The 18,289-nt window shown below is 53.5% G+C and overlaps 1 protein-coding gene across 1 annotated transcript in view; it reads left to right on the top strand.

Moving 5' to 3' along the window:
- Adap1 (ArfGAP with dual PH domains 1) overlaps positions 1-18,111 on the top strand; it is a 34,227-nt gene extending 16,116 nt beyond the window's left edge. Inside the window, exons 4-10 of the mRNA XM_035444779.1 lie at positions 10,702-10,814; positions 11,938-12,084; positions 15,371-15,454; positions 15,688-15,750; positions 16,333-16,404; positions 16,569-16,797; positions 16,979-18,111. Of these exons, the coding sequence (XP_035300670.1) occupies positions 10,702-10,814; positions 11,938-12,084; positions 15,371-15,454; positions 15,688-15,750; positions 16,333-16,404; positions 16,569-16,797; positions 16,979-17,007 (737 nt within the window). The 3' untranslated portion in view covers positions 17,008-18,111. The remainder of the gene's footprint in view (positions 1-10,701; positions 10,815-11,937; positions 12,085-15,370; positions 15,455-15,687; positions 15,751-16,332; positions 16,405-16,568; positions 16,798-16,978) is intronic.
- Positions 18,112-18,289: the final 178 nt, after the last annotated feature.

Raw genomic sequence — 18,289 nt, 5'->3', positions numbered from 1 at the left:
AGAAATATTATGGCCCCATCCAAATAGAACATTATCAGTCATGGAATTGGGGTGGGACACTGTCATGTTGCAAGCATGAGAGGCTTCTGCCTCCATGACACAAGCTCTCTTTTGGGGTGAGCAGAATGTTCTAGAACTAGATAAAGGCATGGATCCCACAGTATTGTACCCATGTCATGATGGTATTGGAGAACTGAACCCCAGTAGAAAGACATGATGTCCACCACTGTTAGAGGGAAGGCGGAGGGGCTTCATTGCCTGCATTGCACAGGTGGGACCCCAATGCCTGCTGGCTCAGACCATCCTCACACCTGTCGTGAAATTGCTCAGCCATCTCTCCAAGGCTCTGTTTGGTTATGTTCTCTTGTGTCCCTTGGAGCAAGGCAGTTGTGAGCAGGGCTAGGTGGGAGCATTCCCCTCCCCCTCCATACTGGTCCACCCAAAGGCCAGCCAAGAGGGACACTGTGTGTGGCAGTGAAAGTCTTCCCCACCCTCAGCACAGAGTGTTGGACCTGGCTCCTCTCTCTTGCCTCACTCCCAACCCACTCAGTGTTCAGCCCACATGGCTGTGATTCAGTGGCTGTCTGCTCCAGACACTAAACCCTTCATCGCCTAGTAACACTTCATGGTCTGTGAGAGGGAACAAGAGCCAGTGAGACTCAGAGCCCTGGCCCACATGCTCCTCTTCATCACAAACACCTTATCTATCTATCTATCTATCTATCTATCTATCTATCTATCTATCATTTTTGTTTTGAGACAGCATCTCACTATGCATCCTGAGCTAGCCTGAAACTCAGAGATCTCTGCCTGCTTCTGCCTCCTGAATGTTGCATTAAAGGTGTTGGGCCATCACTAGTCTCATTATGTGTTTGTCTGTCATTATGACTGGGGAACCAACCAACCAACCAACCAACCAAACAAACAAACAAACAAACAAACAAATAAATAAATGCCAGTGGTAGGGCACATACCTTTAATCCCAGCATTCGGGAGTCAGAGGCAGATGGATCTCTATGAGTTCAAGGCCTGCCTGATCTACAGAGCAAGTTCCAGGGCAGGCTCCAAAGCTAAACAGAGAAACCCTGTCTCAAAAAAAAGGTGGGGGGAGAAAGCTGGAGAGATGGCTCTGCGGTTAAGAGCACCGACTGCTCTTCCAGAGGTCCTGAGTTCAATTCCCAGCAACCACATGGTGGCTCACAACCACCTTGAATGAGATCTGGTGCCCTCTGCTGGCATGCAGGCAGAAGACTGTATACATAATAAATAAATAAAATCTTTTAAAAAACAAAAACAAAAAACAAAAAACTGGGGAGATGGGGTGCCTATGCCTGCCTCTGGACCTGGGTTGGTTCTGGCAGAATCCAGATCTGGAGTTTAGAAGTGGAGTGCATGCAGGCCACAGAATGAAGGCAGGCTGGAGGATTGGCAAGCATCCTGCAGATGTTTGGGTCTCAGTGCCAAGTGCTTAGGTCAGTGAGGCCTGGGAATCTCCAGGTCATACATTCACAGGGCTCGGGGGATGGTGACATCATGTACTCAGGTCTTCCCCGGGGCCAAGGTCCACTCAGAATCCTGTTAGCACTGGGAATGGTGGAGAAGCACTCAGGAGGACAGAGAAGGAGGATCATGAGTTCAAGGCTGGCCTGGGCTACAGTGAGACTGTCTCATAAGAAAAGCAAGGATGGGGGAGGAGAGATAGGCTCAGCCAAAAAAGTATTTCCATTGCAAGCATGAGGACATGTCCAATCCCCAAAACTCACAATAAAAAAAGTAGGCCCAGCCAGGCAGTGGTGGTGAACACCTTTAATCCCAGCACTCAGGAGTCAGAGGCAGGTGGATCTTTGTAAGTTCAAGGCCAGCCTGGTCTACATACTGAGTTCTGGGCCAGTCAGAACTATACACAGTACACAGTACACAGAACCGTAAACAGTAAAACCCTTTCTCAAAATAAATGAAAAAATAAGGTAATAGCATTGGAGAGATGGCTCAGTGGACAAAGGTGCTTGCCACCAAGCCTAGATACCCGAGCTTGATCTCTGGAGCACATGAAGGAAGGAAAGAACCAGCTCCCACAAGTTATCCTCTGACCTGCACATATGTACCACAGCGCATACACACCCATACACACCCATACTTCCTTCATCATGCACACACACGAAATACATGTTAAAAATTAAAATGGAACACAATTAAAGGAGACACCTGAGGTGTCTCTGGCCTTTATATGCATAGGCACATATGAACACACACACACACACACACACACACACACACACACACACACACACACACACTTAACACATAAGAAAAGCAAGCACCAGGGCATGGGGAGTAGTGGAACACAAAAGAGTGGGGAGTGTCCTCCCAGAGGTCCTCAGGTCACCCCTCAGTAGGTCAGAAGCCCAGCTGACCCCACCAGGCTCTGTAGACACAGTTAAACATGGCTGTATACACTAGGCCTAGGCAGTGTGGCGCTTGAGACCAGGCTGCAGTTGGGCTGTGAGGCCAGCCACTGTATGCACCCCTTATCTTAGCTGAGTGTGAATGGAGTAGGGTGTCCTCAGCTGGGTGAGGAGGTAGAAGGGTGGGTTGCTCCAGGTGAGTCTGTTACCATGGTGGAGGGGGGAGGCAGTTCTCAGCAGTGAGGAGTCTGACTACAGAACAAAGGAACAGAAGGAAGAGGTGTGGGCCAAAGAGACCCGACCAGGGAAAGATGTCTGCACTTCCTCTATCGAGGGTCCTGTGTCTGCAGCTTCCTCAGGCCTGAACTCTGAGCTAAAATGCTGGAGAGCCAGCACTACCATCTAGGGAGGGGCAGGAGCTATGGCACTGTGATGCCTCTGTGTTTCCTTCTGGGATCCATTGCCTGCTGCTGGACACGGGCATCTGAATGGGGTCTGATGGTTCCTTAAAGGAGAAATAATGCAGTGGGCAGCTTCCCCCACTTGAGTTTCTCCATTCTCTTGTGACCCCACTCCCAGAAACACCCCAGCAGGGCTCATAGATAGGACCCCCAGGGGACCCAGGTACCCCACGTGTTCACTGTTCTGGAAGGAGTGTTCTGGGTTTTGGAGGCAGGGTAATCTATGTAATCCAAACTGGTCTGGTAGCCTGCACTGGTCTCTAACCCACTATCCTTTTGGCCCAGCCTCCCAAGAGCTGGGGATAGAGGCATGCACCACCCTCCAGGCCTATTCACTTTCTTTAAAGACTTTCCCACTGTGAGCTACTATCCTTCCTGCCCCACCATACCCTGAGACCTGAGGGACAGAAATTGGAGTGTGTGGGACACAGTCACGATTCTGCCTCTACTCACCCTCATACCACGTATCACCTCAAGGCTGTGTACAGAAGCGCCAGGCTCAAGGCCACTGGAAGCCCCTTGGGACCTAGAGATCCTGGAGCTGCTCTGTGCTCAGGTCCCCAAATGCCTCCATCACATCGAACCTGCTCTCACTGTGGCCTCTGCCTCTTAGCACCAATGTATGTACTCCTCATGTCTTCCCATAGAGCGATAGGACCTCAGGGTGCTTCTGACCAGCCTTACTTCCTCTTTCCTTTCTTTTTCCTCTCCCTCCTTTCCTTTTCAGGGCTAGGACTGGAACCCAAGAATATATAAATCCTCTATCACTGAGCCACACCCCAGCCCCTCACTAGAGGATTCTGGGCAAGGTATTTTACCCCTCTCTGATACCAGTCCCCAGCACTTCTGTCCCCTTCTGTTACCACAGAGCACTTTCTCACTCAGGGCAAGGACACTTCCCACTGCCTATCCTTGGGAAATGCAGAAGTCCCCTCAGATGGAGAAAGGGGAAATGTGGGGCCCCAAAAGAGGTGAGGCCTGGGACTCTTCAGAGGAGTGGCCCCAAGCCTGCCCAGAATGAACCGGAAGTGTGGATTCCAAGGGGCTACCTCCTAGATGCCACAAACACGCACAGACAAGGAGGCCTGCATGGTCACTGGGGACTGAAAGGCATCAGGGCCAAAGGATGAGGCAACCAGATGACAACAGTCCCGTGTCACCTATTCAGGGCCCCTGCTTCCATAACTCAGGAGGGGCAATAGATGGAGGAATCTGTGTCTGTTTTTCCTTAGGGTCTCACAGCTAGCTGAGATAACTCAAGAGTTAGTGTGCTGGGGCTGAGAGAGATGGAGGACAGGGTGGAGACATTCACACTAGACACCAAGGAGTATCCTGTACTGTGTGTCAATACGGACACTGAACAAGGACATTGACCACAGTTTCCTCCACAATGCTCAAGGAGCCACAGGGACATCATCAGGGACAACATCCGATCCACCCCCCCCCCCATGGAAGCAGAAGGCCAAGGGGTCATCTGTGTGAAGTCTGTATGGGGAAACACCCTTGTCACAGACCAGCCCCACCCAGCACACTCCTCATTGCACAACACCAGGCCTATTCCAGATACTTGCACCCCAGGGCTGAGACCCTGTCCCTGTTTCGCGACCGTGCTGTGCAGCAGCCTCCTTATGCCAGCAGCCGCCACCTTCTGCTCCTCTCTTTCCCTGCTGTTCACCAGCTTGGACGCGATGAGTGACCTTCTGTGCCAGACTTCTGTCACAGAGCATGGTGCTCAGCCACAGTGGAGCCTATACTATTTTTGTAGATTTCGCCTCTCTCTCTCTCTCTCTCTCTCTCTCTCTCTCTCTCTCTCTCTCTCTCTCTTTCTCTCTTGCTCTCTCGCTCTCTCGCTCTCTTTCTCTCTCTCCCCCCCCTCTCTCTCTCTGGGTTTTTCAAGCCAGGGTTTCTCTGTAGCTTTGGAGCCTGTCCGGGAACTCACTCTGTAGACCAGGCTGGCCTCAAACTCACAGAGATCTGCCTGCCTCTGCCTCCCGAGCACTGGGATTAAAGCCACTACCCTGCTATTTTTGTTGTTCTGGAGACCGGGAGGTACTGGACGGCAGAGTCCCTGCCACTGAGGTGTCTGCTGACATCAAGTCTGTCTCTTATTCAGGCCTGGCACAAGAGTCCTGTAGAATGAGACCAAACATCTCTTCCAGGATGACATTCTTGGGTCCATGGAGTCACCTGGATAACTGGCTGTCTCCTCCCTACAGGGGCAGCGGGCTGAGCAGGGTAGACATGGGGACTTAAGCACATGCTCCCCTGGAATTGGGCTTGGGAGAGGTCTTCGGGTAGTGTCATCCAGGGCCAGAGGAAGAGGGGCAGCCCCTGGAGTTCCAGACCAGTGGCTCACTTAAAACCCCCATCACATTTCCTGTCCTACCAGTGTCAGGGGCTGCTGGGTCAAGAACCCCATGTCCTGGCCATCCTTTCCAATGCCTGGGCTGGCTGTGTGGCTAAGGAAGCAGCAGGTGGAGGCGAGCCTCTGTGTGAGTGGCCTGGACCTTGCAATGTCTGGGGGGGTTCAAGACTTTGAGGGTTTGTCATGGGTTACAGACGTGCTTGTCCCTCAACAGGGACATGCATTGCATGGAGCCATGTGACCATAGGACCTGCCACACACTTCTCTGTGTGTCATCCCTCAGCCAAGGTCACAGTTGGCTGGAGTTCCTAAACTCTCCTCTGAAATGTGGAGATGTCAGGGTTGTGGGTGTGCCCTCACACCTGAGTTCACCTTGCTTTATACCGGCCCCTCCCCAGCATTGCCCTGTAGGTGACTGGGTGACAGCTGCCCTGGTTCCTGTCCCTGACTGTCCAGCCTCCAACCAAGCCTCAATGCTCAATGGCTGCCTTTCACAGGGTAGGGTGGGAGACAGGGCATGCAGACAATGGCCTTTGTTGTCCAGGACCAGGCCACCATCTCCCTCCAATAGACATGGCTTCCTGCCTGGGTCCCTTCAGGAGCTGCTCCTTTCCCTCCACTGGATGCCTGATTGTGCCAGGCAGGGACATCTCAGTGCTTTGCCTCGCTGACCTTTGTCCTATGTCACTGTGCAAATAAGGAGGGAGAGAGGTGAGGCTCTCTGAGTGGCAGAGCTCTGCCTGGCCTCAGTTTCTCCTTGTGTGGTAAATCCAGTGTGCTTGGAGCAATCATTAAATCATGACATGTGTTGGACACATGGCCAGGGTGAGGCATCCCGGGGTGGCTGATAAGGTTAGGGGTCAGATCCTTTGAAGTGATGGTGGAAGCTGGGTAGGGCATCCCTGGACTCAGGTAGCTCCATTTCCTGGCTTGTGGGGTAGGCTTGTCCCATGTGTAAGCCTCAATGTTTGGTGCCTGTAGTGTGCCCATGGATCTGTGATGGGCTCCACATGAGGGGGTCACTGGCAAGGTCAACCAGCCTGCCAACAAGTACCAGGCCTCTCTGGCGTCCCATGCCTCAGCTACTGAGTTCAGTAGGCAGGTGTGATGGCTTTGCTGGATCACAGGGACCAGCTTGTCTCCTTTAGCTTCACCTCAGTCCTGACCCTTTAGAAGATGAGGAAACTGAGGCCCAGGGAGGGGTGGCAGTGAGGGTGCCCTGCCACCCTATCTGAGACCAGCTGGCAAAGTCCTGTTTCAGAGCTTCCCATTGGCCGCTGTGTGGCTCTGTGAACAGTATCTCCAGGGGACCGATCACTTATGTACAAGATGGGATGTAGCTCAGAGCTTCAGTGCCTAGAGTCACGGGCTGGCCGCACAGCGCCCCCTCCCCACAAGGCTGTGCTCTGCTAGCTACTGAGCAAACAAAGAAATAACCAGGAAGGAACATGGGATACTCACATTGAAGGGTCCCTATGACCAGAACATCAAGGTCACCTTCAAGCCAGAGCATTGCATACTGGGGACACATGGTGTGGAACCCTAAAGAAGCCATACTCAAGAGGCATCACTTTGTCTTGAAGGAGGATGCTGCCTGACCCACCTTAGGTCAGGGAGCCCAACTGAGCCAGTGCAGAGAGCTGTGGAAGCCTTCCTGGTGTAGCCAGTCAGAGAGGAAAGACCTGAGGAGACACAGAGGGGGAGGAATGGGAGCTGTTCCTAAAGCCAAGACAGGAAGTAGCAATAAGGACTGAGTGGATGGTGGTCACCTGCTGCCCACCTGCTGCTGGGACCCGAGTTCCTAAAATGGAAACAAGGTTCCCTAGGAGCAGGCCGATTGGGGGCCAGGTATGCCAAGGAGGCCCTGCAGGCACATGAAGCACAGAGGCTCACAAACTCTGGTCTCAGCCCCTGTCACCCACATGGCCCCTCTGTCCTCCTTGGAATTGGAGTGTCCCTGTGAGGTGGCACAGGCTGGCAAGTCAGAATCTGCACCTGCACACACAGAAGCCTGCTCTTGGCCTCTCTTAGTGGTGCAGAAGGGGCCCAGAGAACTTCAGGACAGCCTGAGTGGCCAGAGCAGTGGTCAGGGAGAAGGTGAGCCCTGAGAACACTCAAGAGTCTGTGCCCCCCGGGATGTGTTTGCCTGCATGTATGTCTATGCAACACATGAGTGCAATGTCTGTGGAAGCCAGAAGAGGGCGTCAGATGCTACACTTCTGTAGCTACACTTCTGATGGGTATGGTTGCCAGCAGAAGCCCAAGGCCAGAAGCTGAGTGTGATTGGCCCAGTTTGGGTAAAGTTATGGAGCCTCAGTTTCTCTGGTGCCTCTGAGGCCTGGCTCTGTGCCCGACCTTCCATTGGTAATACCCCAGTGGGAGAGGTCAGATGACATGGATGTCTCTCCCACTCAAGAGCGTCCCACAGCAGTCCTGGGTGTGGAACACCCACCTGGCTCACACCTTAGCCAGCTTCCTGTCACACTCCTAGCAAGACCATGTGCTCATTGCCCTGAATTAAACACAAATGCACAGTTTACATATTTACTGCACAATTTACATACACTTTGCATATTCTGTTTGAAATGCAGTTCTTGGAGCTTGCAGGTTATGAAACTATGTGAGTGCAGAAGATGCGGCAGTGCCCTCCCCCGCCCCTGCAACCCAGTTTGCCTGTGTACCGCGTGGAGATGCGCAGTGCAGTGAGCCTCAGGGCCTAGCCTCTATCCTACATGCTTTGCTGCTTGGAGCTCATCCTGTGGGTAGCATAGCCATCTGCCTGGCACACAGGACACCACAGTTACTTAAATGTCCCACAACTGAGGAACATCTGGTTCTTTCCGGTTTGTGAGGATCAAGAGTGAAACCCCCAAACCTGGGGTGGTGACACACACCTTTAATCCTAGCACTTGAGAGGCAGAGGAAGGTTTATCTCTGAGTTTAAGGCCAGTCAGGTCTACAGAATGAGTCCCAGGATAGCAGGGCTACACACAGAAACCCTCTCTCAATAAACAAACAAACAAACAAAATGCCGGGTAGTGGTGATGCACGCCTTTAATCCCAGCGCTTGAGAGTCATCAGCAAGTGGATCTCTGTGAGTTCAAGGCCAGCCTGGTCCACAGAGCAAGTTCCAGGATAGGCTCCAAAACTACACAGAGAAACCCTGTCTCGAAAAACCAAAACCAAAACAAAAAACAAAAGAGTGAAGCCCCCAGATAAGGTGTGGTACGCGTGGTACACACTTGTCACCCCAGCACTCCACAGGCTGAGGAAGGAGGATCTTGAATGCAAGGCCAGCCTGGGCTACATAGTGAGACACCTCCCAACCCCTGACTCAAAAACAGAAAGAAACCTCCAGGCTGTTTGCCGACTGGCCATGCCATTGTATGGCCACAGCCTTGCAGAAGGGCCCACAGCTCTGTGTTATCACCCTGAGGAAGGTCGGCTTCATCTGTGATGGCCAGGAAATGGTGACTTCCTCCTCATGAGGATGTGTGATACTGAGCCCCTCTGTGTGTGTGTGTGTGTGTGTGTGTGTGTGTGTGTGTGTGTGTGTGTGTGTGTGTGTACTGTGCCTACCTTAGAAGCAATCCCTGTTGAATGTGGCCCAATTCTCCCCATCCTCTGCAGGTGGTCCCAGTCTAAACCATAGGTATCTAATTAATGCTGACTGAACTTCCCAGCCTCTGCCTCAGGGCCAGCTTGTTCTTTCAGGGAGAATGGTTGGACACTCCTGATTCTACCCGGTCTCAAGTGTGCCCAGAAGGGTAGCCTGGCTGGACTGCTGGGCTGGGGTGGGCAGGGGCCATCCAAGCAGGCCAATGGGGCTGGACAAAGATTTACTCCCTTTCAGCCCTTAGCTGGCCAGATCCCCATGGTACCAAGAAGGAAGCAGAGCTCTGAGAAAGGTCTGGACTCTGGCAGGGCTAGACCAGGGATGCCTCCTGATGTGCTCCTGCCATCTGCTGGCAACTATGGGAACAGCAGGCTAGAGGCTTGTTGCTACTGGCTCCTTGGTACTAGCTATAAAAACATGGCTGGAAGGAAGGTTCTGGAGGGTGTGGGGGTGGGGAGCTGCTACACCAAGTTTTGCCACCCCTCGGCACCCCACTTCTGGATTACATGTTCAGCTATTCAAGCCTAGAGAATCTGGGCTCTAAAGCCGAAGGAAGGCCAAGCTTACTTATTACCCATCTAGGCTAGGTGTGCAACGAGTCAGTCAACAGTCTAAGTGGGTCCTGCCTGGCCTAGTGGGACATGTTGGTGGCCCAGTATCCAAGAACAGAAGAGACTTGCTTGCTGAGGCTATGACAAGGAAGAGACGCAAGGCACATCAGCCATTCCATAGCTTCAGAGAGGCCCTGTCCCTTGAGAAGCTGGGGGAGGGAGCAGGCCCTTTCTGGCACGCCCTGAGACTGATAGTCTCAAGGGCGCCAGCTGCCCCCTCCCTGACGCCAGGCTGCTGACTTTTTTATGGCCATATGTCTCAGAGAGCACAGAAAATAGCCCCTTGTGTTTGGTGACAGGGACAGGGCTGCCGGACAGCAGACAACAGGCAAAGGAGGAGATACTTGGGGAAAGGGAGTTTAATGGCCAGGATCGAGCTGGCCTGGCTGTCAGGGTCTGGCTGACTGGATATCGTGTCGCAGGAGCTGTAGGCCCACCCTTGAACACATTGCTGACAGACAAGATTTTCCAGGACCCTCTTTGCCTAAGAAAACCACTCTGATACCTAGCAAAGAGGGAGATAGCAAAGCTCATGGCCACCCAAGAGAAATGGCCACTAGGTGCATGCCCACCTGCAGGATGGCTTGCAAGAGCCAGAAGCTTCAAGCAATGCAGGCATGCCCCAGCAACTCGCCAGCAAACGCCAATGTAGCACCATGAAGGGGGGCGGGGCAGCGGGCTGCAAAAAGCCCATGATGTCATCTCCTTGTAGGTGGATGGACCTGCCCAACACAGCAAAGCTGGGCAATATGAAGGGAACTGAGGGCACCAGGGAGGCAGGATCTTCTGAGGTGCCTGTTTTCGCCAACAGTGAAGGAGCTTATAATTGCCCCGGGGCAGAACTGTCCCAGGGTCCCCAGAGCTAGCCACCTCAGCATCATCATCGTAGGGCTCTGGGAGGATCCTTCTGGCCCCTGGCATCAATCTGTTTCTGCTCCTTCTCATGCCCTAGACCCACCTGGCAGTCCTGGACTGTCTCAAACCCAATGTCCCCAACTATTTCCCCTAGGTCCTACCTCTTAGGTGGCTTGCCTAGGTGACAGGATCTGAGTGGGCAAAGGTGGTCTGAGCCCCAGAACCTGTGGTCTGACTGGAACATCAACGTGTCTCTGAGCAGTGGACTTCAGGCCAGTGGCAGGGCAGACAGGCAGCCTCACCTGTGTCTACACCACAGTGGAGGGCCCCTAGGATAGGGACAGATTGGTCTAGGTGGAAGCTCCTTGACTGTTTTTCTCTTCCCCAGGATACCGTGAGGGCCTTCTCTGGAAGCGTGGCCGGGACAATGGACAGTTCTTAAGCCGGAAGTTTGTATTGACGGAACGAGAGGGTGCCCTGAAATACTTCAACAAAAACGATGTGAGCCTGGCATGGAGCGAAGGGTGACCTTCCCACGTGGGGTCCTGGCCTCCCCTGGGTCTGCAGGGTTGTATATAAGCCCTTCAGGAGTATGGCTGTCTTCCATCATTTCCATCAGTCTTCCAAGGAGAATCCCTCGTGATGGCTCCCCATGGGGAAATGCCTTATGTGTATGCACCCACACACTAACCCGCCCAACCCCCCATCCAGGACTGACCCCTGTCCCTTCCTGAAGCCTCCAGGAGCCAGGCCTGGTGTGGACCTGCTGGGAATGGTCTTGGGAAACATGAGGCTCCCCCTGGTGGATGCTCCCAGGAACAGTCAGGGATAATGCCTGAGGGGTGTGTGAAGATCTTGGCTCTAGGTCACCTGGGTGGTTGTGGGGAGGGGCCCACCTGGAGGTGGATGGCTGCAGCCTTGCTGTGGAGCTAGCTGGACAAAGGGATAGAAGGTGAGGTGTGGCTGCCTGAGAGGGAGTTAAGCTCTGTGGTGCTGTCATCCAAGATGGCCGCTTCCTCACCTGCCTTGTATATGGCAGAGATATATAGCAACCTTCCTGGGGCCACACAGCTAAGGACATAGTGACCCTTTTTCCTGATACCCTTGACACCAAGAAGGGTCCACCTTCTGTGGCAAAGGACACTAGAACACATTCTTGGAAAAGTGACCTGACTTGAGATCTAGCTGAAGGACAGGACTGGGGCTATCACACAGCTCCCTGGAGCCAGCCAGGCCCACAGAAAGACCTTCCTTGCCTGAAGATGACTTGGGTGGCCTCGTCTGGGAAAAGTAAACAATAGGTAGGATCCTGGGGTCTTGGTGAACAGTCCTAGATTGCAAGCTCCAGATCACAGGCAAGCAAGAATTGGGCCAGGGTAGGACAGAGAACATGAAGGGTCACAGATGAGGGGGAAGTGTACCCAGATACCAAGTGTTCCCTGCAGATGTTATTTAGTTCCCCATCACTCAAGGAAGTAGAAATTTACCTTCCATTCACAGGTTAGGAATCTGAGGGTCAGAAAGGTTAAGGAACTTGCCTACGGCTACACAGCAAGGGCACTGCTAGACTCCCTTGTTTGGACAGTGGCTGCTGTCTGGGGTTCCAACTAACCTTCCTTCACAGGCCAAGGAGCCTAAGGCTGTCATGAAGATTGAGCAACTGAATGCTACCTTCCAGCCAGCCAAGATTGGTCACCCCCATGGCCTGCAGGTCACCTACTTGAAGGACAACAGCACACGTAACATCTTTATCTACCATGAAGATGGCAAGGTGGGCACCACTAGGTGTGGGGTGGGAGGTGGGGCACTAATCCAGCCTTGACCTCCATGCTGCAACCATCTCTATAGGCAAAGACCCTAGAGTCTATACTTCCATTTACAGCGGGACTTAGAGGCAGAGGGAACCCGTGCACTTCATCAAAGTGCGCGCGCGCGTGTGTGTGTGTGTGTGTGTGTGTGTGTGTGTGTGTGTGTGTGTGTGTGTGTGTGTGTGTGTGTGTGTGTGTGTGTTTTCAGGGCTGAGTGTCTCCTCGAGGCTTAGGAAGCTGGAGTTTGTGCTGATCCCTTGGGAAGTTGCCACAGGTCTCTAAAATGCTGTCTGATGACCCCTGGGAAATTAAAGGTCTCCCCTACTGTTGTTCCCTTGTGCCATCATACTTGTGAGGTATTTATTCATGTCATGTTCAGGATCTGTGTCCAGTGACTACATAAAAACACTAGTGCAGTCTGAAACCCCCATCCAGTACACTGTCTCAGTTACCTGTGATAAACAGCCATGTCTACCTGTAGTGGCCTGTGTCCACCCAAGCTCGAGAGCTGTCTGAACATCAAGGGACATGGATGGACTGTTTTGGACCTCACCCTTTCCTTCCCTGTCTTGGTCCAGTCTGTGCTGCTTTATGCCCTATTTTGGCTGGAATACACCCTGCACTAGCTTTCTGAGAAGATGTGTTTAGGAGGCAAGTGGTCTGAGACCCTTTCTCTGGATTTTCAGGCTAGGATTTTCCCAGCCTCTGCTCTTTTGCCTAGTGGCTCATGTCCATAAGGCCAGTGGGTTTTTCTTTAATGATTTCTTCCCTTCTTTCCATTCTTTTTCTTATTTATTTATTTATTTGGGTTTTTTTGAGACAGGATTTCTCTGTGGCTTTGGAGGCTGTCATGGAACTAGCTCTTGTAGACCAGGCTGGTCTCGAACTCACAGATATCCGCCTGCCTCTGCCTCCTGAGTGCTGGGATTAAAGGCGTGAGCCACCACGGCCCGGCCTCCATTCTCTTTCTGGGAGTCCTGTCTTTCAGCTGTTAGTACTGAGACCCCCTTCTCACACTCATTTATCTCCATTCATATGTTTTTCTTTATTGCCTTTTTTTTTTTAAATGTTGTGGCACGTGTATGTTTTTTCATGTGTGGGTACATAAGTGTATAGGTACAGCCGGTTGGTGGTGCTGCACGCCTTTAATCCCTGCATTTGGGAGGCAGAGGCAGGTGGATCTCTGTGAGTTCGAGGCCAGCCTGTTCTACAGAGTGAGTTCCAGGATAGGTTCCAAAACTACACAGAGAAACCCTGTCTCGAAAAACAAATAATCAAAAGTCTCTCAAACATAGGCTGACTTTGATTCTAGCACTCAGGAGGCAGAGGCAGGTGGATCTCTTTGAGTTTGAGGTCATCCTAGTCTACATAGTGAGTTCCAAGCCAGTCAGGGATACACAGTAAGGCCCTGTCTCAGAAAAGGGGAAAAAAATCTCAAGTGGTGCTAGCTGGTTCCAATAAGACCTAAGACCTGGCCTGGGGTGTGAGAGGAGTCATTTTACCACAGGTCTCCACCTTATGCTCCTTGGAAGGACATGAGGGACTTCCCACCACTAAGACACTATGGTCTTCCACAGTGAGGACCCCAGCATCCCTTCCACTCTCCAAGAACAGCTGTGGCACTTGCTGTGCTGAGCCCCTGTTAACATGCTCTACCCTTGAGCATTCCAGGGGAGGGCAGAGACATCAGGGGACTAGAACCCCAACTACAATAACTGGAGAGCATGTGACGGGGAAGATAATGTTCCAAAGAGCAGAGGAGTGTATGAAAAGGCCTGTACAGGAGGAAGTGAGAGCCTACCTAGGTACAGGTTCTAGGGTGCTGTGGGGGTGCTGCAGGGAGAGTGTCAAGTTCCAGTTTTTAAAGCCGTGTGTGTGTGTGTGTGTGTGTGTGTGTGTGTGTGTGTGTGTGTGTGTGTGTGTATACACTATATGTGAGTGCAGTGTACCACTTGGTGCGTGTGGAGGTCAGAGTACAAGCTTGGGTATCCATCTTCATTTTCCACCTCATTTGAGACAGGGTCTCGTTGTTCACCACTGTGCCTGCCAGGCTACCTGGCCTGAGGACTTGTAGGAATTCTGCCTCCTCCCATCTTGCACTGGAATTACAGGCATCTGGTTCTACTGTGTCTGGCTTTACATGGGTTCTGGGGATTTAAATTCAATTCTAAATGCACCTTACCCACTGAGCCATCTGCCTAGCCCTACCTTTCTGTTGTTTGTTTTTGTTTTTTGACGCAAGGTCTCCCATTGCCCTGGATTTAACTGGTTAAACCAGGCTGACTGGGCATCAAGCCCCGGGAGATCTCCTGCCTATCCCCCCTCCCAGTGCTGGGATTATAAGCACATGTCCTCATACCAGGCTTTGACATATGTTCTGGAGCTGAAACTCAGGTTTTCATGCTTGCAAAGCATACATTCTACTGTGAACCGGGAGGGAGAAGGAGCCTGGGGCATGGTAGAATAGGTGGGAGCAATGGACAGGCCCAAGGCTGAATTTGTGGTGCCCTGGGTCACCTGTGGAGGGAGAAGGCTGCTTCCCAAAAGCTGAGGGTTTGGGAGGGCTGATGTTGGGTTTAGTGTGAGCCATTACAAGCAGAGGGAGGCTTCGGGTCTGTCCCACAGCATGGGGTGGACAGCACAGGAAGGGCAAGACAGATAGATGAGTACGGAGGAGGTCTGTCAACCACTTTCACAGGTGGAGGGGGTGGGATTGAACGAGGAAGTGTGTAGGGCCAGTTGTGGGTGGGGCTGTGAGCTGGCTGTGAAAGCTCGTGTCTTGAGCCACCAAGAAGAAGCCCAGTGGGCCAGGGAAGAGGTACAGGTGATAGAACCTGGGCTCTGACTGTCTGTGAAGACAAAAATGGACAGGTTCTGAGTGAGACAGGTGGGGTGCAGAGTGGCAGAAAGCTAAGGACATGGTCACAGCTCGAGGGCACTGTGAATCTGGCAGGACTGGGAGACCCCAGATGTGTGCAGGATCTGAGAGGGGACCAGCAGGGAAAAGAGCTGGGTACAGAGAGGTATCTGTGATGTGCGGAGCTCAGATGCCAACAACATTCAGTCCCCTGCCTCAACCTGTTCCCTGATCCTGGTCACCAGACTGCCCCATTTTGGCATAATGAGGGGTAGGCAATGGGGGTTCGTCCCATCCTTCAGTGAGGCTGCTCAGAGTGCCAGCCCAGCTGAGGGGTCTGTGGAGGAAACAGAGGCTCGGGAGTCGCCACTCACCACAGCTTCGGCCCTCAGGAGATCGTGGACTGGTTCAATGCACTGCGAGCAGCACGCTTCCACTACCTGCAGGTGGCTTTCCCAGGAGCCAGTGATGCAGATGTGAGTGACTGGCCCAGAGTCACCTTCTGGGTGGGGGAGTGGGGAGGTAGCCCTCGAAGTTGGGTCATAGGATTGACCAGGGGCATAGCTACGTAGGCCCCTAGAAAGGTACCAGGGTTGACTGCAGTTCTTCATTCTGGAGTTGGAACCCAGCTACAGGGGTCATGCCATGCTGGGTGCATGGTCCAGGGGATGGCACAGGGTGGGCCTCACCGTCATCTGTTCTACCCCAGCTGGTGCCCAAGCTCTCTAGGAACTACCTGAAGGAAGGCTACATGGAGAAGACAGGTCCCAAGGTAGGTGCTAAGCAGCAGGCTTCTGAGGCCTGCTTAAGGTCAGCCATCTTGCTTCTGTCTGTCTGGGGTTGCTTGGGATCAGCCTGGGTGGCTGGCTGAGGGAGGTCTGAGGGTCACTCTTTGTGTGTGTGTTGGTTCACTGAACTCACTGGGCACAGATGGAGTGCCAGTCTTTTCCCAGGTGTATCCCAAGTATCCTGGGACTGGTCACTCTGTCCTGTTGCCTTGAGCCTCAGGGTGGTCCTTGAGTTCCCATGTCTGTGCTCTGGTGCTGGGATGAGGACCAAGGATTCCAGACTAATGACTTGGTTGCATGTACTAGGGCTTAGGTCAGCTTGAGCCTCCTGCCATGAGGCCCCTCTTCAGTAGGGGCTGTCACATCTATTTCTGCAACATGGTAATAGAGTACATTCAAGATCTGGACCCTAACTTGGGTCTCAGGAATGACTAGGGCCCCTCACATACCGGCTGGCAGGAGGGGGGCCCTGTGAGGCTCTGGCCTCTGGGTGCTGAGTAGCACTCAGTTGGGGCAGAGGTATACCTTGGGCCTGCTGACTGCTCCCTATACTCCCTGACCCACAGCAGACAGAAGGCTTCAGGAAGCGCTGGTTTACCATGGATGACCGGAGGCTCATGTACTTCAAAGACCCCCTGGTAAGGAAGGTCTGGCTCTAGTGTCCTGACTGACCTGTGAGAGGATGGGGCTGGGATTCTACAGGGTCCTAGATTCTAGGGCCTTACCTGGCTAGCCTTGGAGAGGAACCAGGGAGGACAGCCTGGGGTCCCCCCCTCATGCCCCTGCCTCTGCTCACCCACAGGATGCCTTTGCCCGAGGGGAGGTCTTCATTGGTAGCAAGGAAAGTGGTTACACGGTGCTGGAGGGACTCCCGCCATCTACCCAGGGCCACCACTGGCCCCATGGCATCACTATTGTCACCCCTGACCGCAAATTTCTGTTCACCTGTGAGACGGAGGCAGATCAGCGGGAATGGATTGCAGCCTTCCAGAAGGTGGTGGACAGGCCCATGCTGCCTCAGGAGTACGCAGGTGAGAGGTGTAGGCGTGGGGCAGGAAGGTGTTGGAAGGGGCATGGGTGAAGGTCCCTAGTGAGGTGTGGCTCTGTGTCTGCACCCTGAACCCCAGGCAGGCTGTGGAGGGGAAGCTGAGGCCTGTGGAGGGAGGTTGAGTGAGCTGGCAGCTTCCAAGGTTGGACCGTTCCTGTTTCTAGTGGAAGCCCACTTCAAGCATAAACCCTAAGAAGAGAGCCCGGAGGCCCCAGGATTCTGCATTCACATGGCTGGACAGGTGGCATTGGACAATAAGAGAGCCCAGCCTCCTGGCCCACACCCTGCTCCTCGGTACAGCCCAGGCATGGCCAGGTGGGGCTCAGGCAAGCCCGTTGGACAGGCATTTCTTCAGAACCTCATTGAAGTTGAAGGCAGACTTGACTCTGGGCCTCCCCTGACCCTGGCCCTGTCATGCTGCTCCTAGCCACGCCCAGCTGACCCACCCCCCTTCCTGCTGCTGGAAGCCCTGCCTCCCCACTTGAGCAGGCCCCTACTAACTCTCCTGGCCTGAGGGGATCTTGGCCTCAAGGCAGGACTCGGTGCTGGGCTGCTATGGACAGCCATGGACAGCTGGGGCATTGGGCTGGCCTGGCTGCTGGGGACTCACTCTGGGACATGCCGCATGCCTCCCCTTCCCTCCCCCACCTCAACAAGTATTTATTGAGCACCTGCTGTGTGTCAGTCAGGGATCAAAGGTCAGGGGTCAGCTCTCCTTCCCTAGGGCTGACCCAGCTAGGGCACTGGGGGTGGTTTTCCCCCAAGAGAACTGTGTGCACAGGCCCTGGGCCCATCCACTTGGAGCACCTAGTGCCCTTGGGACAGCTGGCTGGGGCAGCTGGGAGGGAGCCTGCAGGGTGCTGTGCATGGAGCCCAGCAGCGGTTTCTCTGGGAGCCAGGGAGGTCCCCCCATCTGCTTTTGGGCAGCAGTGCCCAGTTCGGTGCTGTCCCTGCTTTGTAACACATGCCCTTGGCCTGACCTCACAGTCTTTGAGCCCTAGATGAACGAGAGCCCAAACCAAGAGGTGGCCATGGGCAGGAGTGGCTGCCCCCAGCCCTGATTGCTGCTGGCAGGCCAGTAGTTAAAGCCACCTGTATTTATTTCCCCTGCTGCCCTCTGGCCACCCCATTAGCTGGGTTCCCTTCTATGGGACCCCCAAAGGGCAGGTCCTGGCCGCTGGACAGCTGGGGAACATTAGTGGGGGGACACATCTGTGAATGACCTGGTCCTAGCCAAAGCTGCACCCCAGGGAGGTGGGGGAGGGGTCCTTAGTTGGGCTTCTGCTGCCCTGTGTTATGTCCCCTGGAATAAAGTTTGGCTCTGGCGTGGTCCCTTCTGTGTGTTGGTGACTAAAGTGGGGAATGAGAGGGTTGGCAACCCCTTACTCTGGCAGCCTCCCTTTGGGCAGTAAGGGACATGAGAAGAACCATGTCACTTCCATTGCAGGCCTGAGACCGAGATGGCCTGACTCTGC

Source organism: Cricetulus griseus, chromosome 4 (genome assembly GCF_003668045.3).
Source record: "Cricetulus griseus strain 17A/GY chromosome 4, alternate assembly CriGri-PICRH-1.0, whole genome shotgun sequence".
NCBI classification, from domain to species: Eukaryota; Metazoa; Chordata; class Mammalia; order Rodentia; family Cricetidae; genus Cricetulus; species Cricetulus griseus.
The sequence above is the reverse complement of the archived record's forward strand: the minus strand, read 5'-3'. Positions and strand labels throughout refer to the sequence as shown.